The sequence below is a fragment of the Nematostella vectensis genome, chromosome 11, assembly GCF_932526225.1.
Source record: "Nematostella vectensis chromosome 11, jaNemVect1.1, whole genome shotgun sequence".
Classification (NCBI taxonomy): Eukaryota; Metazoa; Cnidaria; class Anthozoa; order Actiniaria; family Edwardsiidae; genus Nematostella; species Nematostella vectensis.
The window spans coordinates 9,252,576-9,277,721 of record NC_064044.1 but is presented as its reverse complement, the minus strand read 5'-3'; the positions used below and the strand labels follow the sequence as shown (position 1 = coordinate 9,277,721).

The 25,146-nt window shown below is 40.4% G+C and overlaps 2 protein-coding genes across 2 annotated transcripts; both read right to left on the bottom strand.

Annotated features, from left to right (window-relative positions):
* Window positions 1–482: 482 nt before the first annotated feature.
* Window positions 483–25,146, bottom strand: LOC5503229 (general transcription factor 3C polypeptide 2). The gene is made up of 26 exons (XM_048734347.1): window positions 25,051–25,146; window positions 22,173–22,519; window positions 21,485–21,831; window positions 21,259–21,367; window positions 20,653–20,762; window positions 15,055–15,149; window positions 14,766–14,952; window positions 14,232–14,387; window positions 12,129–12,356; window positions 11,119–11,255; window positions 10,951–11,031; window positions 10,505–10,629; window positions 10,367–10,438; window positions 10,092–10,150; window positions 9,046–9,128; window positions 8,338–8,520; window positions 7,810–7,895; window positions 7,065–7,205; window positions 5,343–5,417; window positions 4,938–5,027; window positions 4,512–4,586; window positions 4,215–4,366; window positions 3,502–3,597; window positions 2,511–2,813; window positions 1,728–1,814; window positions 483–1,046 (listed from the first exon to the last, which is right to left on the bottom strand). The coding sequence occupies exons 2-26, from the start codon at window positions 22,516–22,518 to the stop codon at window positions 954–956; spliced, it is 3,516 nt and encodes a 1,171-aa protein (XP_048590304.1). The 5' UTR covers window position 22,519; window positions 25,051–25,146; the 3' UTR covers window positions 483–953.
* On the bottom strand, window positions 17,324–20,172 carry LOC116610902. Its single transcript, XM_048734348.1, has one exon. The coding sequence runs from the start codon at window positions 19,915–19,917 to the stop codon at window positions 18,349–18,351; it is 1,569 nt and encodes a 522-aa protein (XP_048590305.1). The 5' UTR covers window positions 19,918–20,172; the 3' UTR covers window positions 17,324–18,348.

The window sequence follows — 25,146 nt, the reverse complement described above, 5'->3', positions numbered from 1 at the left end:
AGACAAAAGAACTCCTTTGTAGAACAAAGATAATAGGAGACAAAGCAGCTGCGTACTTACTCAAATGCATAGCCTGTTGCTTCGTGTCCTTACTTACAAAATATAGTCGGCTCTGGGGAAAGATAAGAATGTACAGATGTAGCTCGCTCTAGTGCGACATACACACGCACATCTTGCACTAGTGCCAATCTCGAGACGCGAAAAGCATCGTGGGACTTGTTAGTAAATTATAGCCTTGTCCCAGGCGATCCCGGCTGCCTCTGAGCGGAGATGAACCGTTATACGGCGTGGAGCCTGGGGCGAGCTCCTGTGACGGCAAAACGCTTACAAACCACAGGAAACCCAGTCAGAGAGTCTAGCACTAAACTGAGTTCATTACCACTTCATTTCCATTACTCGCTAGGATTGACAGTCATGGTAAGGGTGGTTTAAAAGCAATGGATTTGGTGGAAGCAAAAGACGCAACAATATAGAAAGGTATATGAAATTATAAATATTTATTTCACATATTAAATATCACTGTACAAAATTGTAATAAAGCTTTTTATTAATAATGTTGAGACCGAATAGTTCTTCATCATTAAAAGCACGAACTTGGTATAAAATTAGCAAAATAACATATTACAGGTCGATTTTTGGAGAAAGTGATACTTCCCCGAATGACAGAGGTTGGGGACAACAATCGCCGCATCACTTTCACTTGTTCTGGTTTTGCTCGACTCGCATATTGGCTGTGCTCGAATTCACGACATCGAACCAGGCGTATAATGTGTAAAAGAATATTCTTGAGTTTCGTCTGAATATTCCTCCTTCGCATAAAGAGCAATAATCACTGATTGGTCCCTCACCACCGTGACATACTATTAGAAACCTTGGCGCGACCGACCTCTGGTACCCATGCTTCCCTACGTGTTTTAGATCATAGAGGGCCTGGGACTTGCTTGGATACTTGGCTATAAGCGTTTGACAAGGTGTACTCGAACCAGTCCCGCCGCGCCACCTGTTGCCAACCACGTGGCCGCTTGCTTGTTAGGGTTCCATCGCACCTGAAAATACAAACCAAAAAGACGTTGAAGCCCCGTGGAAAAAGGCCCTTTGTCAGGCACACCTTTGTTATTGTTTTCATTTAACATTGGAAGGCCCAAAATGAGCTCAAATCTCGAAATAACCATCTAAAACAAAGTTTAATACTTTATTTACCAAATTCAATCGAAAATATCGCATTGGCTTCCCCAAATCAGCCGATGGAAATGGATACTTTTTTTACTCTCGGTACTTTACTAGGATGACAAAATGGCGGCTGACAGAGGCTGTTAAAGCCAGCATTGCAGCCACTGCTACGCTCGTCAAAACACAAGACTACGGGAAATGGTAAACAACAATAGAACCTCGCGACATGGCGTGCTATAGCGCCAGCATGTTTGGCCAGCAATACTTGCTGTTTATGCCAATACGTTTGGCGCTGTTTTCACAGGACGGCACCCTATAGGATCCTCACTGGTAAACGATCCCGTTTGCAAAACCGTGGGACTCTGTCCAAGAGACGGACACAAGCGCGTAGCCAGGAATTACTGAGGCGGGTGCGAGGTCATAGGTATCATATGGGAAAAGGATGGCTTACCATGTGAATCTGGCGCTGTTTCGTTTGCCTCAAAAAGCAGGCCAGGCTACATGGCTCACCTTGTGAATCGTTTGCCTCAAAAAGCAGGCCAGGCTACATGGCTTACCTTGTGAATCGCCTCTAAATTGATTTTTCCAAATTGAGGATCTCTCGGCGCACTCCTCTCACAGCGGTACTCATCTGCGAACTGGAACTGTTGAATAGAACATAACTTTAATTCAAACTAGTATTCAAACAAAAACAAAGAATTTCTATCAGCCGCCCCTTTGCTACTGATTACATTAGAAAATACAACGGTATACTTTCAAAAAAATTCAGTTACTTGCTTGAATTAGCCGATGGAAATGGATTTTTTGAGTGAGTCGGTATTGTACGGGAGCGTATAAAGGCGGCAAGACTGTCCTTCTTTAAAGGAGCTGGATGCCACGGTGATTTTTAAATGCCACGGTGATTTTTAAATGCCACGGTGATTTTGAAATGCCATGGTGATTTTGAAATGCCACGGTGATTTTGAAATGCCATGGTGATTTTTAAATGCCACGGTGATTTTGAAATGCCACGGTGATTTTGAAATGCCACGGTGATTTTTAAATGCCACGGTGATTTTTAAATGCCACGGTGATTTTTAAATGCCACGGTGATTTTTAAATGCCATGGTGATTTTTAAATGCCATGGTGATTTTTAAATGCCACGGTGATTTTTAGAAGAACGGGAGGAAGAAACGATGACGTTGTGTAAGGTACATGTATTCCAATACCATACAAAAGATAATAATAGACATCCTGTTTATCATCATCAATATTCTTCTGTCTTTAATGTGTGTGTCAGTGGAGGGGGTGAGATTTTCACGGCGTTATAGGGGACCAAGGTGTAAAAAGTACCGCGTACCGCGTTCTCGTCTTTGAACACAAGTCGGTAGCTTTTCAAGGCTTCAGCATATGTCGCTATCCGCGTACTCTCGTCTGTAACACCACAGGGAGACGGCGCTGCACTCTGATTACTTTGGGATGCATGTGCCTTGATTTTACTTCTTTGGGATACCTGTGTGGTTGCTTGGGTACCCTTTGTTTTGGTTTTATTTGCTTGAGATGCCTTCGCCGCAGTTCCACCATTTTGGTTTTCCTTTGTCGAATTTTGATTGGCTGGCCCATCGGCGGAGGCTTTCTCTTCGATATCTATGCTGTACACTGTCTAAAGGAGCGAATAAAATACATAAATTTTTTTAAATATGCTTTCATTGAACGTCTACATTTTGAAGAGGCTTATATTTAATATCATGTACAATGATACGCTACGTTTTCAAGGTTTGAACAATGATAAAGAGGCTGCAATTACATGAAAATAGTTTGCAAAAACCAGGCGGGGGTTCTTGATGCCGTCGCCGCCGTCGTTGTAAACGTCCCTTGTATAGGGGGACGCTGGCCCGTGGTGCCATCTTCAATGACAATGCTTACACACTAACCAACACTCATGATTGTAAACTGCGCAGAGCAGTCTGTATCTACACACTGATGAGTAAAGTCAGTCACACGTGAAGCGCATTAGATTCTGTCTCCCGATATCAATATATTTTAAAAATACTGTTTTAATTTTGAAAATAGTTTGCAAAAACCAGGCGGGGGTTCTTGATGCCGTCGCCGCCGTCGTTGTAAACGTCCCTTGTATAGAGGGACGCTGGCCCGTGGTGCCATCTTCAATGACAATGCTTACACACTAACCAACACTCATGACTGTAAACTGCGCAGAGCATTCTGTATCTACACACTGATGAGTAAAGTCAGTCACATGTGAAGCGCATTTGATTCTGTCTCCCGATATCAATATATTTTAAAAATACTAAGCATTTTAGTTTCATCCAGTGGGCGTTTGCAATACTTACAAAAGGCCCATTGCGGGTATTGCGTTTCTTGAGTCGAACCTCTCCAGCTGCGGTAACAGACACATCTAGCTGCATCCATGGGCTCACAGAGAAACCCTAACATAAAAATACAACATGTCAATCAATGGGCCTGGGGCGAGCGCGCGGGAAACCTAGAACGTCTTGGCCAGTCTAAGCTAGTTCTTCAAAATGGCGACTTGCAAAATCCTAGTAATCATTAATCCCTACAAGTTTAAGTGTAAACTTCTGACTATCGCAGTTCTAGGCCTATAATAAGGGGCAAGGGATTGAAACAGATCTCATATATGGTATTTAAAGTCCTTATAAGGAAATGAAAGAGCGAGGTAAAAATAACGACAGTTTTCAAAACAAAATCGATTGATGTGCAAAATGAAACTTTAACGTTGAGAGATTTCGTGCGAGTGACTTAGATGCATGCGTTACGTGTTCTGAATCTCGAAAAGCATTGAATCATTGTAAGGCGAGGGAGTACTACTCACGCGCAATAACGGAAACAGCTAAAATAAACCCCGGGTCAGCGGAGATTGTAACAAATAAAGAGGGAATGGTATCCCGCTCACCCGCGGGACCACCCGCACCCTCAAATCAAAGATGGCGGCCAATGAGCAGATGTGGATCGACATTCCACGATAGAATACCATCCACGTTCCTATTGGTTGGTGTGACATGGCCATTAGTCACGTGACACGTACCCATATCGCGGAGCCGCTGTCTATACAAAAGCTGGTAAGACCCTGGGTGCTTAAGGTGGCCAATCGCAATCCAGGTTTGTTGCTGTTGATCTTGTCTTCAGAGAAGATAAAGCCCGGCGAATTAGAAGGCCAGGTAAGCTCGAGAAGTTGACCTGAAGGAGGGAGAGAAAAAAGGGGGAGGAAGCCAGTCATTCTATGGGTTTTGATACAGGGTAAACAATGTGTATCACATTCTATCGTATTCGAGGCAAATTCCTTGTTGGAAAATTCAGCACTATGAAAAAAAAGAAACCTTACCTTTTCTAGATGAGTGAACAGGAAACCTAACATCTTGCAAATTCCACACTTTTATAAGTTTATCCACACAGCCACCTGAAGCAAATACAATAATAAAGTGGTTCTGTCAGCCGCCACTGTCATCCTTGCGAGATATTTTCGATTATATTTAGTCAATGAATTTTGATTTTTGGAAGGTTATTTCGAGTTTTAATCGCATACCTTGTATTCCAGGGATAAAAAATAACAGAAGAGAAAGTGCAACTAACTACTATGGTTCTTTATCCAATTAAAATTCCCAAAAAGAAGTCTTAATTTTCTCGTTTTAGCGCCCTATGGCCTTTTTGGGGGCCCTAAAGGGGGAGCCATTTAAATTCCAAGAATATTATTTGCCAATGGCAAGATGTTGAAGAGCACGGCCTCTCCCATGTGGGAACTGTTGTTTACCTGAGACCAAGTATGACGAGTCGGTCTCGCACCAGGCCACGTGGCGCACTGCATACGCATGCGCGTTGATGTATATGTAAGGAGAGAGGCCTGGGAATAGGAAGAAAATAGGTTTTACCTTAAGTCACAAGTAGCCTTAGACGCACTTTGAAACTTGGGACAACAATGGTATAATCGATACCTATAACGATACGGGATGGGAAAAGTACTACTGTAAATGATCTAAAAAACGCCGAGGGCCTAATTTTACTCTCTCTCAATTATGGGACGCACGGAAGCAATATTCCCTAGTCGATCAATAATTTTCGAATTATTAATCAATGGCGTTTCGACCATTATAGTAATGGCCACGCAGAACTCTAAAATCCATGCGTTAACTAGATGCGGAACTAGATGGTGACTTACGCACGGAGAGGCCATCTTCGCCCGAGTCTCTTAAAAGAGGCGACTCGGTCTCGAGATTCCACAGGCAGATTGTACCTACAAAATAGTAAATATGTAAATATACTACGAGCGAAAATCAACTACTTACGTCGGTACTGGGCATTGAAATAAGGATTGCCTTGGTGACACGCACATTCAATCAATATAACAGCACAATCAATATAACAGCACAATCAATATAACAGCACAATCAATATAACAGCACAATCAATATAACAGCACAATCAATATAACAGCACAATCAATATAACAGCACAATCAATATAACAGCACAATCAATATAACAGCACAATCAATATAACAGCACAATCAATAAAACAGCACAATCAATAAAACAGCACAATCAATAAAACAGCACAATCAATATAACAGCACAATCAATATAACAGCACAATCAATATAACAGCACAATCAATATAACAGCACAATCAATATAACAGCACAATCAATATAACAGCACAATCAATATAACAGCACAATCAATATAACAGCACAATCAATATAACAGCACAATCAATATAACAGCACAATCAATATAACAGCACAATCTATATAACAGCACAATCTATATAACAGCACAATCAATATAACAGCACAATCAATATAACAGCACAATCAATAAAACAGCACAATCAATATAACAGCACAATCAATATAACAGCACAATCAATATAACAGCACAATCAATATAACAGCACAATCAATATAACAGCACAATCAATATAACAGCACAATCAATATAACAGCACAATCAATATAACAGCACAATCAATATAACAGCACAATCAATATAACAGCACAATCAATATAACAGCACAATCAATATAACAGCACAATCAATATAACAGCACAATCAATATAACAGCACAATCAATATAACAGCACAATCAATATAACAGCACAATCAATATAACAGCACAATCAATATAACAGCACAATCAATATAACAGCACAATCAATATAACAGCACAATCAATATAACAGCACAATCAATATAACAGCACAATTAATATAACAGCACAATCAATATAACAGCACAATTAATATAACAGCACAATCAATATAACAGCACAATCAATATAACAGCACAATTAATATAACAGCACAATCAATATAACAGCACAATCAATATAACAGCACAATCAATATAACAGCACAATTAATATAACAGCACAATCAATATAACAGCACAATCAATATAACAGCACAATCAATATAACAGCACAATCAATATAACAGCACAATCAATATAACAGCACAATCAATATAACAGCACAATCTCTCTATAGAGCGTCGCTCTGCCAACCCCGAAGCTTTCCTCGGCGTAAATAAAAAAATACTCGGAAGTTTTCCTCTGCTTAAATAAAAAAATACTCGGAAGTTTTCCTCGATAAAAATAAGATAACACCCATAAATAAAATAACACTAAAGCTTTCGTCGGCGTAGATGAAATGACAATGTAAATAAAATGACAATGAAGCTATTCTCAGCAAAAGCAAAATAATACCGGGCTTTCTTCGGCGTAAATAAAATAACACCGGAAAGCTTTATTCGGGGCAAACAAAATAACACCGAAACTTTCCTCTGCGTAAAAAAAATAACAATAAGCCACGTTACTTTTGTAAAGCTCTTGTCACGTGAACATGGCATCGATGATGTAACAAGGAAAACACGTGACTTTACCATCGTAGAATCCAGCGGCTACTCTTCCATGCCTTGGACCTTGGCTCCAGTCCACGCAAAAGGCCTGACCGCGCGTGCCGTTATACGTTGTGCCGAGAGGGGCTGGGACTAGTTCTGCACTAGACCGCGCGTTCATGAACACTGTAAAAGAGCCAATCAGAAAAAGGTAAACTCATTAGATGATTTCTCACTTATTGAGGGCCGACAGAAAAAATTATACTAAAATCAAACTAATAATGACGTAATAAGCTTTACAATAAGTCGTGAGACGCCCTCTTGGAGTACAAAATATACAATAGTCTGCTTGCAGGCGGTGATCGGGCGCTTGCACTCGCCCCCAGGAACCGCGCGGCTCAAATTACAAGATGGCGCCCGACGGAGACGGTTTTCCGCGATGATAACGACCGAGTACCGACTGCAAGCAGGCTAAAAAAAGCAAGTGAATAAACAACTTTATGCAGCCTTCAGGAGGTCCGTCTCGTTTAAGCCTTGTGGTTTCCTACGGGACTCCTAGTCACTCTCTGTAGAATCATTACTTTTATCCTTTAATTTTAAAATTGTACCTTTAGTGACAAAAACTGAAACAGAAACGGAGGCGTTACAAAAGAAGCTCTCTCCGTCGGCAACGATGCGTCCGATGTGTATAGCGCTTTTGAACAATGAGGTCGTTATCGACGATCCTCCCACCGCCCATCAATTTCCGGGCCTTAAGGCATGCTCTTATAGCTTACTCTGTGCCACATACCATTTAAACGTTCTAGTGTCCCCGTCTTATCACCGTTGACACTTTCCGCGTTGATTTGAGAATGCAGAATATCGGGGTGAGGTACACTGAAAAAAAACAAAGAATAGCTTAGAATATAGACAACGCTACATTTAGGTGATATCTAACAATCTTCATAAAGCAGCATTTTTAATAGAGTAAGAGGTTCGGAAGATTCTTAAATTATCCTTTTCTTTGTTGTTAAAAGGGCATATGGCTACCCATTGAATAACAGTTCGAGTAAGCGAAAATCGATTCACTTTTCTCATCGTTTGGTTTCGCTTAGTCATATTAACTACTATTCGAAGATATAGCAGCAAACATTTTAAAACAAACAACATCGAGCAGCCACTCCTTTGGTTTGAGAATAAAACGGTTTATTTGAAATTATTTGCGATATTTGGCTTGCAATATATCAGTTGCTTGCTTGGTTAGCCATGGTTCTTGAAGTGACTCGATATTGTTGGGAAGTGTAAAATAGTGGTGTAATTTCTTCTTCTTAAACGGTACCTGATTATTTTGACGACGCCGTCTCCACACGCCAATGCAAGCAGCCCAAGTCGAGGAAGCACACCCTTCTTTTCTGTGACAGTATCGGGAGGTTGCCACGCCCCTACAGGGCACCATGACGCCTGCCAAATAGGACCGTAGCCATGGGTGATGCTAAGAGAAAGATGAGGGTCATTTCCCGATCTGTCGAAAGAGAAAATCAAATGATTGATATGACCGTAGCCATGGGTGATGCTAAGAGAAAGATGAGGGTCATTTCCCGATCTGTCGAAAGAGAAAACCAAATGATTAATATGAACATTCAGTCCACTTTAATAATGATCACCCAAATATGTTGGTGATGAGAATCTAAGCATCGATAACATCGTTACAATGCACGGCGCGAAAAAAACATTGTAGTCTTTGACTATAGAAGAGCAAGCATTGATCTAAATTACACTATGTCAGTCCTTGCGAAACAGAAGAAAACAGAAAGGAATGTGAAAGTGGCTGTTTGTCCAGCTTTAAAGTGTTATTTGCTTTGATTATCTAAGATTTACAAGGAATAAAAAAGATAAGGAAAGAAGGTTATCATTTACATAAGGTAGACCTGCGACAGGGTTAGGCAGTAGCTGGTAAAGGCTGATTTGGATGTATCTTAGATCTGATGCGTACGCAAAGAGTCAGACCCCTACTTACTCTTATATAGAAAAGTAGAACCCTTCTTACATTGCATCTTTGCAGTCGAGTTTGCCCATATTCCACAGTTGAAGCAATCCTTTCTCTCGATAAAGTTCGTTCAACTTATGATCCTTAACAAAAGTACAACACAGTTAAAAAGCCTCTCCATTGCAAGTGAGCCTGTAGTAGCACATGACTCGAGGGATTGATATTCACCAGGAGAAGTAGGCGTGAATCGTCCCGCGCTTAAATTGCTCCTAATTATTTGTCATTTCTGCTCGATAATTCAAACTCAAAACCTAAATATTTTTCGTTTTCCTTGAGCACATCGATAACTTTTTTGCTGTTCTTTTTGAAATACCAATGTGATCGATCATGATTCTATGGTGTATTTTTCTCGAGTGAGCTCCATGTCGCATGATATGAATAATGGTTATACATTTGCTCATGATTTCCAAGAAACAATGAATACCCTATATGGACTTTCGATCGATCCCGTTTCATCGAACCCATGCTGACTGTTCATAAAAATGATTGACAGGTACTCGAGGCACGGGTCGGAGCCCCTCCCATGGGGGTGATTGAACGCGGACCGATCACAGCGCTTGAGCTCGAAAAGCGGGAATGACAAACGTGTTAATTCGATCCTTTGAGCTTACTGTCGAATCCGTTGTATCACGACCCGCGTTTTCAAAACGCGATTTGTTTTGGTTTTCTGTTCCGTCAGTAAAACCATTCTGAGCTAATCAGAGTCTCGCTTTGTGAACGTCCCTGGCTATCCTCTGGACGAAAACCAGACAGTGTCGCGACAGAAAGCCAGGCAACTGCACTAGGCGAGAGATGGCAAGAATCTGATTGGCTTAGAATGATTTGACTGGCGGAACAGAAAATCCCAAAAGAAAAAAAAACAAATCGATGTTTTGAAAATGCGGCGTCGCGATACGACGGATTTGATAGTAGATATTCGTGATGATAATGATGGTTTCAATATAGAATAGGAATTTGAGAAGAATGCTCGTAAAATTGATGATGGCAACAACAGTGATACTGTGTGGATATTCATTTTGATACGATGAAAACCGTGAGAAATTCACCTTGTCATGTGACCTGTGCGCTGCGATTAACAGGTACTGGTCAGCGGTATTACATTTATCTGTACAATAAAAAAAATCCTTTGTGAGTCAAATAATTCTGTATCTATAATACAGTCATATAATTTTTGCGTTTTTATTGCAATTATCTGTTAGAAATTGGGCTTTTATAAGTATGGCATAAAAAAATGGCAATGCCAGATAAAAAATAATATAATAATGAATTAATAAATAAGAATATTTTACAATACAACTCTTTATAGGAACTGAACACTCACCGGGGACTGGACACCAGCTCATTGCCCACACAGGGCCCCCGACATAAAATGTCCGGTCACCGAATTCACCACCTAAAAGAGGGCAATTCCAGGATGATTTTAATGTTATTGCGAAAGAAAGCGCAAATCTTCTCTTACTTTCTTCTAGAGAGAGCCCTGTGAGTGGGGCAAGCTGATGCTCGGTTGAGACTTGCTTCTTCCCGGCTCGCTCGATGTGAAAGGAAAGAGATGCCGTCGCCTCTGGGGAGTATTCTGGGATCTCGCTAGTGAAAAAAATGAAACTGCATATCAAATAATCTTGTTTTTATACAAACGAGTGGTTGCTGTTGTTAATTTTTCGTGTAATATGGATTCGTAATTAGTAATAACTAGTTGATGATCATGTTGATTAGCATGACAATGATAATGATTTTGATGATGATGATTATTTCGGATTATTTGATATAATTATATGACCAGACGCTTAGTTTGTTTGTTTGTTCGTTCGTTCGTTCGTTCGTTCGTTCGTTCGTTCGTTCGTTCGTTCGTTCGTTCGTTCGTTCTTTCGTTCGTTCGTTCGTTCGTTCGTTTGTTTTAACGCTTACCTTGGATTTGTCCGCATCCAGTTTGCAAGTGTTGGCACGAACTGCATAAGGACCTCCTCCCATGTCAAAAACTTATCCCGCCTGTGCCAATAACACATAACCAAAAACTATAAACAAGGGTAATATACAGATCCCTGGAATCACACAATGAGTCATAGTGGTACCCACCATTGGCTGGTTTGTTTGATGTAGCAATGTGCAATTCTGGAGGATAACAGGAATCGACCCCCGGGTGTGCCCACCCTGCTACGGGGCGTGCCCACCCTGCTACGGGGTGTTCCTCTTTTCCCTCTTTTGACGAATTTCTGAAAATCAAATACACGCATTAGTAAAATACATATATTATAAAACAATCCAGGCGCTGAAACTTAGGCGTTAAGGCACATTCCTAGTGGATTATTGCTATTCTGAGGATTGGTTAAAACAGACTTTTTGTTGCATATTCCCATTGTTCACGGTTTTACTAGTCAGGGTCAAATACGCGTTTGGTTAGTTGTTATCACCAACAGAAGATATACAGTTATCGTATTGCGATTTTTAGTATCTATGAACTTAACAAACTGCATCATGGCGTTCGTATATCAAAAGTTTTCTATGTTTGGTTCAATTGCCAAAAAAAAGATTGATAGAATACTATGAAGATGTTGTGAGTGATGACTTTATTATTTTGGTTTCATTTATTCTTCGAACTACCGCCGAGGAGTTCCACGAGCTAAGCCGCCTCACGCGACCTCTCAGCAAGAAACAGAACAATAAAAAAAGTACCAAATGTTATACTGTTAGCTTGAATGACGGAAGTCAGAAAGCAAATATGGAAAGTTGCAATAAGGATACATATTACAATAGTGATGATAATTGCAATAATATGAAAAATATTGCTTCAACCTGATAGGGATGCTCGTCGTATTTTTTAGGGGCCAAATAGGGCCTCAGGTATTTTTTTAGGTGGGTATCCGAGAAAAAATAGACTTTTCTCTTAGAGATGGTATTTTTTTAGTGCTTCTGATGTATTTTTTAAGGGAGCAAGTTTTGGTCGTGCAGGTATTTTTTTAGGGGTATTTTTCGAATTTCCCGACGGGCACCCCTATCGCTTTAACACTGAAGAACCCCCCCCCCCCCCCCCCCCCCCCGAAACCAACTACTGATAGTGCTTCATTACATTGATAACAGCTTCCCACCTGGAAGTGATCACTCCAGACATGCGTCTCTTCCTCAACCTCGCTCTCCCATTCTTCCTCCACGACATCTTCCATGTTGGACTCCTCCTCCTCGTCCTCCTCGATGACCTCAACCAGCTCCTCTTCCTGGACCACAAAGTCATGGTCCCGCGCATCGTCATCATCGTTGCTTATGTCCAGCTGTTTGCCTAGCTTCTCCTTCAGCACACTTGTCATGTGATCCTCCTCCTGGACATAGAGCAAAAAGGGTGGTGAAAAAACTAGCGTGGTGGCATAATAAGCATATCGATAAAAAAAATAGTGAGATAGTAACATAGTGACGTAGTAAGCATAGTGACATAATAAGCATAGCGAAATTAAAATAGTAAGATAGTAACATAATGACGTAGTAAGCATAGTGACATAGTAAGCATAGCGAAAAAAAATAGTGAGATAGTAACATAATGACGTAGTAAGCATAGTGACATAGTAAGCATAGCGAAATAAAAATAGTGAGATAGTAACATAGTGACATAGTAAGCATAGCGAAATAAAAATAGTAAGATAGTAACATAATGACGTAGTAAGCATAGTGACATAGTAAGCATAGCGAAATAAAAATAGTAACATAGTAACATAGAGACGTAGTAAGCATGGTGACATAGTAAGCATAGCGAAATAAAAATAGTGAGATAGTAACATAGTGACGTAGTAAGCATAGTGACATAGTAAGCATAGCGAAATAAAAATAGTAAGATAGTAACATAGTGACATAGTAAGCATAGCGAAATAAAAAGAGTAAGATAGTAACATAGTGACGTAGTAAGCATAGTGACATAGTAAGCATAGCGAAGAAAAAATAGTGAGATAGTAACATAGTGACATAGTAAGCATAGCGATATAAAAATAGTGAGATAGTATCATAGTGACGTAATAAGCATAGTGACATAGTAAGCATAGCAAAATAAAAATAGTAAGATAGTAACATAGTGACGTAGTAAGCGTAGATACGTAGTAAGCATAGCGTCAAAAAATAGTAAGATAGTAACATAGTGACGTAGTAAGCATAGTGACATAGTAAGCATAGCGTAAAAAACTAGTAACATAGTAACATAGTGACGTAGTAAGCTTAGTGACATAGTGAGCATAGCGTAAAAAATAGTAAGATAGTAACATGGTGACGTAGTAAGCATTATAAAAATAGACTTAGTACGCATACTGTAAATGATCTAATAAACGCCCCCTCAGCTTCCAAGTTGATATTGAGTGCCCCTCTCTATTAAACGCCCCCTACCCTTCCTCCTTGTTTAAAAACAAACGACACAGGAATTCCGGTATCCTTAATCTAAGCTTGGCTTCTACTGGTCGAGGCTTGCTCAATGTCAAGAAAATCTTGCCACGCAAGCTATAATTTAACTTGATCCTGACTGAGAACCCAACCTCTAATAAATGCCTCCTATTTATTGCACGCCCCCCCCCCCCCCCTCCCCGCACCAGCGAAATTTTAATTAACGACCCCGGCCATTTATTAGATCATTTAGGGTAGTGGCATAGTGGTTATAGTGACATAGTAAGCATAGTGCATAAGGGGGACATAGTGGCATAGAAAGCATAGTGACGTAGCAAGCGTAGTGACATAGAAAACATAGTGACATTGTAAGCATAGTGCATAAGGGTGTCATAGTTGGCATATTGACATAGTAATCAGAGTAGCATAGTAAACATAGTGGCATATTAAGCATAGTGGCACAGCAAGCATAGTGCAAGGTGACATAGTAGGCATAATGACATAAGAAGCAGAGTTACATAGTAAGCATAGTGACATCGCAAGTATAATAAAATACTGGAAATGCAAGCACATACCCTGGTTACAGAACCTCAAACTATTATTTAGTGGCCCCAAAGCTCACTGGCCACTAAATAGGGAGACATTCAAGGCTCTGGAACCAGGGTAGAAACCACACTGAAACAGTAGATTTAGTGACATTGATTGAGTAGACTTGATAAGACAGTAACATGACGAAGGTAAATAGCTGAATTGAGACAGTGGCATAGCAAGCAAAGTTCCAGTGGCATAGCAATCATAGTCAACATAACAGTAAGCATAGTGGCCTTTTAACATACCACGTCTGTGTGAACTGATGATATGTGCCTCCGGGCGTTCGTCAGTGAAGCAGAGTCATGCTGGCATAGTATACACACATAGGCAAGTGAATCATATCCACAGTTAGCCAAGTGGTATCTGATGCCATCATAGGTATTGAAAGATTTGCCGCAGTCCTAGATCAGGAAAAGAAAAAGATGTGTAAAATAGTAGTCAGGTCGGTCAGTCAACATCAACAATAAGAACAAGTGTTTGGGGAGGCTTGCTCTAAGGGGGGGGGGGGGGGGGGTAGGGGTACTCAGCTGCCAGGTGAAGGTGGGAGGGACCACCATAACAAAAAGTTTTATGCTACCCAAAAAAATGTCAAAGACACAAAGACAAGTTTTTATTCTAGGGGCAGACTTCATCGATGACAATTCCGTTATATGCTAATCTCTGACAAGCCAAATGGTCTCTTGTACAGAGTCATCCCACCTTATTTGGACTTATAGTACTCAGAAAACTAAGGAACGTTAGTCGTAGCTCTAGCATTCTGCTGTCATATGCTCTCTTACCTTATTTGGACAGGTGGCTTTTCTTGTCTCAGAAAGCTCAGTACGGAACATTATTCGTAGCTCCGGCGTCATAATGTCAGGTCTTAGCTGTTTGATGAACTTGTCAAGGTAACTTTCCCGACCCTTGCCTTTTGAGGACACTTGTAAAACGGTCTTCTCTGCTATAGCCTTCACCTTGGCCATCGCCCTTAAAATAAAGGAATGGATAAATGAATGAAGGGAGGGAGGGAGGGAGGGGGATACATTTGGTACATACCTATTTCAGAGTCATTATTTATAGATTTCTTACCGGGAAGCTGACTTCCTTTGTCGTCGCCCAGTTGTTTCATTCATTTCCTCTCTGGCAGTATCTTTGTTTGTTTCATCTGCCTCTGCAACCTCTTCCTAAGTTTATTAGAAAGCGTCAAACATGTGAAATAGTCACATTTTTTCATGAACACAAATTGTTTACTGTATTTGTGTGTACTGTGCTAAAAAAATAACCATGAGGCAGTGTGGGCTCTGGAACGAGGATGGCTTCCGGTGACGTCATAACCTTTACCCACTGAAGAGGTCCCATCAGCAATTGTATTATACAGCTAGTGCTACGCATTTTCTGATTGGTTAGCGGGTATTACACCACAGTACGACGTGCTCCGTAACAAATTAAAATTTACAGAACCCTGTATAATAATAATAATAATAATAATAATAATAATAATAATAATAATAATAATAATAATAATAATAATAATAATAATAATAATAATAATAATTATTATTATTATTATTATTATTATTATTATTATTATTATTATTATCTTTATTCTTTCTTTTGGCTGAGCCGTAAGGGGACTAATGAAGCTTCGAATTTTCGGGTCCATAACTTCCCATTTTCGCTCTACGTACTGCGGGCTCACAAAAAAAAGCTATAAAACGAGACGATTTCCCTTATGACCTGCGCCAATAGAAGCTTTTAAGCCTTCGATTTTTTATGCAATTTTTTGTTTGATGTATTTTTTGTTGCATCTGTCGGTGCGTATTTAACTTTGTAGAATCATATGTAGCTAGTATAAGGCTAAAAGATGGAATTCATATGCAATGCATGCATTATTGTGGAGATTAAGAGAACTAAAGGTGCAAAAATAGCCAAATATAGTCAAGTCGCCGCGACAGACGCGACAAAAATAAAAAAACCGGCCTTAACGTAAAAATTAAAACGTAAAACATATAAGAAATTATTAGTTTATTAAACAGTACATAATCCTTGGAACATGAAAAAAGCATTTTTCTTTAAGTTGTAATTATATGAAAAATAATGATAAAAATAATAATAAACGCTTTCAGCAAAATACATAAAGTACAGCAAAATACATCGAAGGTCACGGCCGATATGGATAGCAGCAGAATCGAGATTAAATAAAAAAAATCGTTTTTATAGCAGCTCCAAAAAAATAAGCCAAGAGCCTTATTTCTGTAAGGCGAACAATAAATGACCTGCCTTCAGCACGGAAGTGCACGTACTGAAATGTGTCATACAGTCCACAGCTTCGTAGTCTCCTTCGCAGCCCCCAGCGGTCGGAGTCGCACAGCGCTCCCCGCCCGTAGGGGCTGCTCAGATTCGAACTACATTCCTTTCCCGCTCTTAGCCAATCAAATTTTTGGTAACATTTTTCGAGAACCGTTCGCGCCATGGCAAGCAAACCAATCACGATCCGTGTATTATCATTCAAAGAAAAAGCGTGAGAACCGACACTTGATTGTTTATTGCTAGTAATCACTGTGAGATGCGGGAATGCTCGAAATACAAGACCAAACTGTTGCACTTGTTGACAAGATTCGGGTAAATTGGGCGAAAGAAACCCTTTTGAGGGACTGGAACCTTTCAAGTCTTGTTGGGTCCAGCAACCTAAATCATTCTGGAAGTCATCATTGGAGAAAGAAGCGCAAGTAGTACATACCTGCTAGCAGAGCTTTCTCCTGTGTATCTCTCGCTTAGCAGTTTACTTGCCGATTCGCGTCTTTGGGTTTTCGCGTTGTCGTTATAAACTACGTGACAGACCGCGAACACTAGAAACAACACATAAATAGAGAGAAAACAAGAGAAAGGGCCTCTGCTAGCAGGGTAAGTAGTACATGGCGATGCGACGGGAAATTGCAACACTTTCGAAGCTTTTGGTGTTCTCCCATCGCCTGCAGCGCTCTTTTGGATGCAATTTTGATTTCTTTTTGTACAGACTGTAGATTATATCTTGCTCTTTGAAGCTTTGCCAAGTACGATAGCATGGTTTACAAACAAACAAGTCCTTTAGATTCTCCAAACATTCAAAGTCAACTTCGAGACACAGTTGGATTGTTTCGCCCAGGTTGAGGGACGATTTCCCGAATATATATATTTTGTTTTTCCCTACTATCTCTTTACAATAAATAAAACAATGGTTGTCGATGTTTTGGATCTTCTTTGGAGTAATATTCATTGCTATCCATTATTTGGGAACTCTGTCGCTCATCTGTTTTGAATTTGTCGAATTCTCAGCTGAGGTTTTCTCAGCTGAGTATGATTTCGCGCTAAAACAAAATGACAGTTCAATGGAATTTTTATTGGCTCAATTGTACAATGGAGAGGCATTTGATTGGATTAGCCGTTTGACATCATCTTGATGTACAGACAATGGGAAAGGAATGCAGTTCAAATCTGAGCAGCCCCTACGGGCGGGGATCGCTGTGTGACTCCGACCGGAGACTAACAGCCTCGCTCCTGGGAGAGATTAAGATAAATGGTTGCCACCAGGAAATTTCCATTAAGTATGCGAAAATCACAGGTAACGCGATTTTCATAACTAGGAGATTTCTGTCTATTCTGATACTCAGCGAAACATTTGTATTCAACGCTGGTAGGCCAGAAGAAGGGATATCAGATACATCAGATACAGTGAAACCCTCGATTCAACGAACCTCTTTATAACGAAGTTCTCGGTATAACAAACAATGCCCTTTCGTTGGCCCGCCAAAATCACAATAAAGCGCTTGCAACAGAACCCCGGTATAACGAACAGATTTCCTCAGTGTCTTGGCACTTCGTAAATCAAGGTTCTACTGTTAGGCCCACTTCTAATACTGTCAAGCAAACTAGAAATTGTAGAAATCTAGTACATTCCTAGCATTCTTATCGGTTTGCTACCTAAAAAACACGGTAGCGCGCATCAGCTTTCACAGCAAAGCAAAACAGCCGCTCCAGTCCCGTACAACCCCCCTTAACGGCTTAGAGTCCACTTCCGGTTAGCAATAAACGTGCTATTTGTAGACAAAACTATAAAGCATAAGCGAATTAGAAAAAAAAAACAGTTCTAGATCAATCTGTCAAAGTCAAACTTTTTGTAGCCAAATCCGATAGTGGCATAAAAATTGAAAAAAAGGCCTTTTTTCTATTGGGGGTGGCAAACATTTTATCAGAACACTCACCTCCCACCTAGAAAAAATTAGGTCCACTTTTTCGTATTTAGCCCCCCCCCCTCCCCCCCTAAGAAAAATCCTGGGTACGAGCCTGGGCTCCACTGAGTCCATTTCATGACAGCTAGGTCGGTACAGCAATACGCCTTGCAGTTTAGCAAGACGTAATGTCTTTCAGTATCTCACCGACAGAGCGCGCGAATTCCCGCGCAAGTGCATCCCTCATGGTACGAGAAGAGTACACAAATGTCCAGTGCAACCTGCCGTTGATTGACATCGCCGTCAATGTCATCACTGGACCAATCAAATGCTGTGCCACAGCATTATGACAACCAGTAACATGGTAATCTTGAACACATGGATATGAGAATCTACCTCTGTTGGACACTTCAAAAATATTCGGAAACCTGCCTGCATTTCTTATGTCGGCTGAAGCACTGGTAATGTCCTGCGCCACATCCCGTGGGGTATACTTTAGCTTTTTCAGAAATTCAAATTGCTTTTCTTGTTTTAGTTTCTGCTTAACTCGTGAAGTCATTTCCGCTGCAACGCTCCAAAAGATATCGGAAATGTTGCCTACAAAGGGAAGTTTACAAGGAATGAATATCACACTAATGAAAAGCCCGAATTCTTGGTCTTCCTGTGTCAAGTTGCAGGCACCTCGAATATTTACCGGTAAACCAATAACGAACTCCCCAGGGGCGCAATGTGAGATGGAGTCCTGGATTAACTGCCCTGTTGCTATGGCAACAGCCGCAGACAGAGCGCCACCAACGGTGCTCCCGTTCAGTTTGCATTTCTGCACAAGGGACGAAGTCAGTTTGTCGCTCAATATCCCAGGAATCGTTTTAGTCTTGAAGTCTTCCTCGTTATTCAAAACTGGTGGTGGGTACTTCGCTAGGAACACATTACGAGGGGGCTCCCGTCCCTTGCGCAGTACATGTTTGATTTGGTACCACAAGGCACCATACCAGGGTAGCTCAATATGCTGCTTCAGTAATTCAAGTAAAGGCGGTGACATAGGCGACGACAGAGGCGAGGACATGGGGACCCCGCGATGAAATTGATGCAGCTTTTCCTGGAACTCACCGAGAAACTTCATCATCGACGATCCATCGAATATAGAGTGATGGAAAGTCATAATAAAAGTATTGCTGTAAAGTTTATCGGCAGGTGTGAATTGCTCCAATAACCTTGTGACCCTCCATAATGGCCTTCCTCCCGATAAGTCAAACCCTGCATTTAGGTCCTCCTCGAACAGACCTTTCCAATCGCTAGCATGTGCATCGTGCTCGGAAAAATTGATTTCTCTGAAACTAAAGCCATCTATTTCGGTGAGATATCTGGCTGGTAGTCCATCCTTAGTAGTCTCCCACTCTGCTTTCACCCTTAACAGTGGATAAGTCGAAGCTAGGTATTCCAGAGCTTTGAGAACAACTACTGAATCCAGTGCTACTTTTGAAGATACGAAAACCGCGTTTGCACAAGTAGAGTGTCCACCAAATAAATAGAAGCCATCGTGTCGACCTTTTGCGAACGAGCCATCGTATCTTCGAATGCGTTTACGGTGTGTTATTGGGTCTAAGACCTCGGATAAACCATCTGGCTGATCGCTTGGTGACAGAACTCGAGTTGTGAAAAAGACAACCAAGTTGTAAGCGATGTGAAGCGCAGTTTTAAGGGAATAAAATAGATAACTGATACACGACGGGCAAGCCGCCATATTTAATGGATTCAAATGATCATCTATGCATGACTTATGAAAATATTTTAATTAGAATGTGACGTATGGCGATAAATTACCAAAAAGTGCCTCTTAAGCGCAAGTGCATCTGACACGAAATGTAGAGAAACTAGTATTTTTATAGTTAACTTCGTATAAAATATATTCGGAAGTTAACAGTAGGACTAAATCATTTTGTTTAGTTTACCCCTCCCTTCCCCAAACAACTATGGTTCACAGCATGTTCTGAATTCACCAGGTTAATGTGTGATCTTTATCCCCCCCCCCCCCCCCCACCTTCTCCTAGAACTTTGGTCACACCAACTACTCACGACATGTTCTGGATGAGCCAGTTTAATGCATGATATTTCCCCTCCCCTCATAGATCTGTGGTCACACCAACTAAATCTACTCACAACATGTTCTGAATGCACCAGGTTAATGTGTGATTCCCCCCCCCCCCCCCCCTCAGAACTGTGGTCACACCAACTAACTCTACTCACCAAAGGTTCTGAATGGGCTGCATTCATGTGGCATCTTTCTGCCCCCCCCCCCCCCCCAAGAAAACTGAATGCGCCAGGTTAATGTGTGATCTTTCTTCCCCTTCCCCCCTAGAACTCTGGTCACAGCACCTCTAGCTCTACTCACCACAGGTTTTGAATGCGCCAGGTTAATGTGCGATCTTTCTTCCCCTCCCCCCCTAGAACTGTGGTCACAGCACCTAACTCTACTCACCACAGGTTCTGAATGGGCTGCATTCATGTGGTACCTCAGTCCTGCCTTCGTGGTGTACCCTTTTCCACATTCCTCACACTTCAACTTTTCTCTTGCCTCCATCACAGTCCCTGTAGCCGGACAGCCATTACATTTAATAACTTTTTTATTGTATTTTCAAACATCAGGGATTTTTTTTTACTAACTTTTAAGTATACTGTAAAGAGGGAGACAAAAAATATTATGAAATTAAAACACGAGTTAGTTTACTTTATTACTTGAATGTGTCAAAGAGGAATAGCTTTTCGTTGTCAGTAAAAATGAGCATATAAGTTAAATGCTCTTTTTGTATTTGAGATAACTAGTATATGCAATTCTATTGTAATCAATAAGTTTTGTGGATTTGAAAGTCAGAATAAAGTTTTGTTTGCAAAGCTGATCAGAATCTACGAACAAGAAAAGGGAACTTTAAATGTTATGATTGGGAATTGTTTGCCCACGTAATAGTTTTTTTTTTCACTGGCTCCCAGACTATATTTAATATATAAATTGTCTAAGGCTTTAAAAATCTGCCAAACAAAACAAGAAGGGGGTCTTACTAACAAGAAGAACAAGAAAACAACTGACCACACTTCTCAAAGTGGATAGCACATCCTAAAGCTGTGGTGTATTTCCTTCCACACTTGGGGCATTTAACGTACTTGCAGGTCTTAATTTGCTTCTTGAGCTTGGCCACCTAATGGTATAAAGAAAATATTTGTTTTATTCACATCTTAGAAACCATTTATTATTTCAACTGGAGATAAGGTCGGAAATTATCTTGAAGGGATTCAATAAAACAATACACACATACCATTATTTGCCTCTCTGACTTATTTTCTTCTGACACATTTTCTTCCTTATTTGCAGGATTTTTTGCAGCTTTGTCTGTTTTCTTCTGTGCTTGTCTCTTTTTGCCAGGAGCTTTCTTGGCACTTTTATTATCTTCACCAGCTAAAAGACTGTCACCATCATTTGAAACTTCATCTACAATTTGTCCAGGAACAGTATTTGTCTCAACAACAACATCAGCAGCAATCTCAACAGGTCCTATGTCATCTTCGTTGGCGACACTGTCACCATCACTGTCAACATCTGAGTCTTGCTCAACTTCTTGAGATTTCTTCTCCTTTTTTTTCTTGGGCTCTATGTTTTCCATCTCTGTTTGTGGCAATAATGATATGGTTAGTAAGATTAAAAAAAAAACTAAAGGCATGTAGCCAAGATCTGGTAAGGGGTTGAGTAAAAAAGAGCACATTCCAGCTGTAGAGAAAGCCACACTGCACAATATTTTCCTCTTTATTCTGTTAAACATGGTGTAAAAGACATACACTTATTTTGAATATTTCGTTTAAATGTTATTGTTGTTTTTAGGGGTGAGGGTTCTTGCTAATTTTTAGTAAACCATTTTTGTTGCATGTCTTTTTCTTAATTCTGCATCTCTTAATTCTCCATTCTCATTCCATTTTCATATTGAATATGGCCTTTATTAATTCTCTCACCTATTTTTTTCCTTGGAGTAATTTTTCTCCCACTTCTTCTTTGCACCATAGTGACGTCAGCAGAGTCTTTGTCTTGTCTCGGATTTTGTTCTCTTTTTCTGCTATTTTTTATAGCAATACTTTCTGCATCCTCAATACTTGCCATATTGGAACCTTGGCTAGAAGCATTCTCATCACCTGATTTATTACAAAATCCTTTCTTGAGATGGAACTTGAGACCCCAAAGGGACATGAACTCATCGTTGCATCCCTCGGATGGGCAGGAGACCTTGCCAGACGCCTGCAGATCATTCTTCAGCTCCTCTACATCAAGGTCAGGGTCAAGGTCAGAGTCATTGGAAGACATACTGAAGTGAAAAAAAATCAAATGAACTGAAGGTCAGGGTCAAGGTCAGGGTCAAGGTCAGAGTCATTGGAAGACATACTGAAGTGAAAAAAAAATCAAATGAACTGAAGGTCAGGGTCAAGGTCATTGGAAGACATACTGAAGCGAAAAAAATCAAATGAACTGAAGGTCAGGGTCAAGGTCAGAGTCATTGGAAGACATACTGAAGTGAAAAAAAATCAAATGAACTGAAGGTCAGGGTCAAGGTCAGGGTCAAGGTCAGAGTCATTGGAAGACATACTGAAGTGAAAAAAAAATCAAATGAACTGAAGGTCAGGGTCAAGGTCATTGGAAGACATACTGAAGCGAAAAAAATCAAATGAACTGAAGGTCAGGGTCAAGGTCAGAGTCATTGGAAGACATACTGAAGTGAAAAAAAATCAAATGAACTGAAGGTCAGGGTCAAGGTCAGGGTCAAGGTCAGAGTCATTGGAAGACATACTGAAGTGAAAAAAAAATCAAATGAACTGAAGGTCAGGGTCAAGGTCATTGGAAGACATACTGAAGCGAAAAAAATCAAATGAACTGAAGGTCAGGGTCAAGGTCAGAGTCATTGGAAGACATACTGAAGTGAAAAAAAATCAAATGAACTGAAGGTCAGGGTCAAGGTCAGGGTCAAGGTCAGAGTCATTGGAAGACATACTGAAGTGAAAAAAAAATCAAATGAACTGAAGGTCAGGGTCAAGGTCATTGGAAGACATACTGAAGCGAAAAAAATCAAATGAACTGAAGGTCAGGGTCAAGGTCAGAGTCATTGGAAGACATACTGAAGTGAAAAAAAATCAAATGAACTGAAGGTCAGGGTCAAGGTCAGGGTCAAGGTCAGAGTCATTGGAAGACATACTGAAGTGAAAAAAATCAAATGAACTGAAGGTCAGGGTCAAGGTCAGAGTCATTGGGAGACATACTGAAGTGAAAAAAATCTAATGAACTGAAGGTCAGGGTCAAGGTCAGAGTCATTGGAAGACATACTGAAGTGAAAAAAAATCAAATGAACTGAAGGTCAGGGTCAAGGTCAGAGCTAATCTACTAGTGCCAGATCACTATTCAGGTAGACCATATGGGTACATGGGTACACTGAGGTTTAAGGATTTGCTATGCCTAGTGCAGCCATGTAGCCTACCTGTAGGGGGGGGGGTGGATAGGTTCGTGGATGGGCGGATTCAGCCCCTTAATGCTCATGGATTAAGGATTTTGATGATTATTTCAGCGGATTGGCAGATTTTGAAAATACGGCGGATCATGGATATGTTAACAATTTGGGCGCAGATTTAGATTTTGACTGCTTTGATGGTCGAATTTCGGATTTCAAATGAATTTCAATCTATGCTATTGTTTATCTGTCAAACCATGCGGATCTAAAAATATCTGCGGATCCACGGATTTGCCCCGAAAATGTAGCGGATCAGCGGATTTACATAACCCTATTCCCCCCCCCCCTGTAGACTTTGATAGTTTTTCCAGCCTGAAAACCCTGAAAACACGGAGTTCGCATTATCCAAGATTGTGGCCGGGTTATGCGAACTCTATGTTTTCGGGGTTTTTGTGCCGGAAAAACTATATTGAAGCCTTCAGGTAGGCTAGCGGCCATGGAAAACAAAAGATAAAAATAATACAAAAACTTCATAGCAATTACTCAATTAATACTTTTCTCTAGACTGAGGGGTCCAAGCCCCACTGTTAGGGCTGCTCCATGGCCTTTGAAGTTTGGTCTACATCAAAAATTCCATCTTCATAGTTGTCAACACTCACGCATTAGGCGGGAGTCTCAAGAAATTGAACCTTCTGCACACAAAAAGATGTTATGAATGGAATTTGAAATGATGATTAATTGATTTAAAATCATTAATTTTTATTCAAAAAATAAAAGTTTTGTTAAAACAGACGCTTAATAGCTAGCATGATAGTGAGTACCTGATAGTGAAAGTAATGTAAAGGCTGAGTATAACAAAATAGTAAAATGCAAACGCTTAGCCGTGCAATTGTCAAAAAACTTTTAAAGAAACATTAGTAAATTTCCTTCAAAAAGTACAAAATTAATAGACTACCAACCGCCATGTGTCATATTAGTAGACATGCGTCTCCAAGAGAAAAAACAATGAGAGAAAAAAGATTACTAAGATATATTAAAACCTTTGGCAAGAGTCGAACCCCGGCCTCTTTGCTCTTCATACTGAACTGCAAAACCGATCCCAAAGCACTCGGCCATCAGTAGTAAACTTGACGTCACAAGAAAGGCGGGATAACGCGCTGAATTCAAATTATTCTACATTCAAAACTTATTATTATAGTGAGATTTTCAAATATCTTTCGTTCGGAAGTGAATTCCAGCAAGGAACAAGTCGAAGAAAGCGAGGCATGAAAACGCGCGATTATAGACGCACGATTTGCTTCTGAGAGACCTTTCATTTGCCTTTAACGAGCATCTAGATCAGGGGAACACAGTAATTGCCGTAGATATTAAGATAAAAGAGCTCAACAATTTGAAAGTACCTGAAAATCTGCAAGGCTTTCGAGGAAAAAGATATTTTATCAGCCAGCCGCCATTTTGTTTCTTTGTGTGTGAATGCGCTGACCGCATTATCGAAG

Coding starts and splice junctions, on each gene's coding strand:
- LOC5503229 (XM_048734347.1), bottom strand. CDS start 22,518: ATGTCTTCCAATGACTCTGACCTTGACCCTGACCTTGATGTAGAGGAG. Junction 11,032..11,118: donor ATCAAACAAACCAGCCAATG/GTGGGTACCACT, acceptor TTATTGGCACAG/GCGGGATAAGTTTTTGACAT. Junction 10,439..10,504: donor AGGGCTCTCTCTAGAAGAAA/GTAAGAGAAGAT, acceptor GCCCTCTTTTAG/GTGGTGAATTCGGTGACCGG.
- LOC116610902 (XM_048734348.1), bottom strand. CDS start 19,917: ATGGCGGCTTGCCCGTCGTGTATCAGTTATCTATTTTATTCCCTTAAA.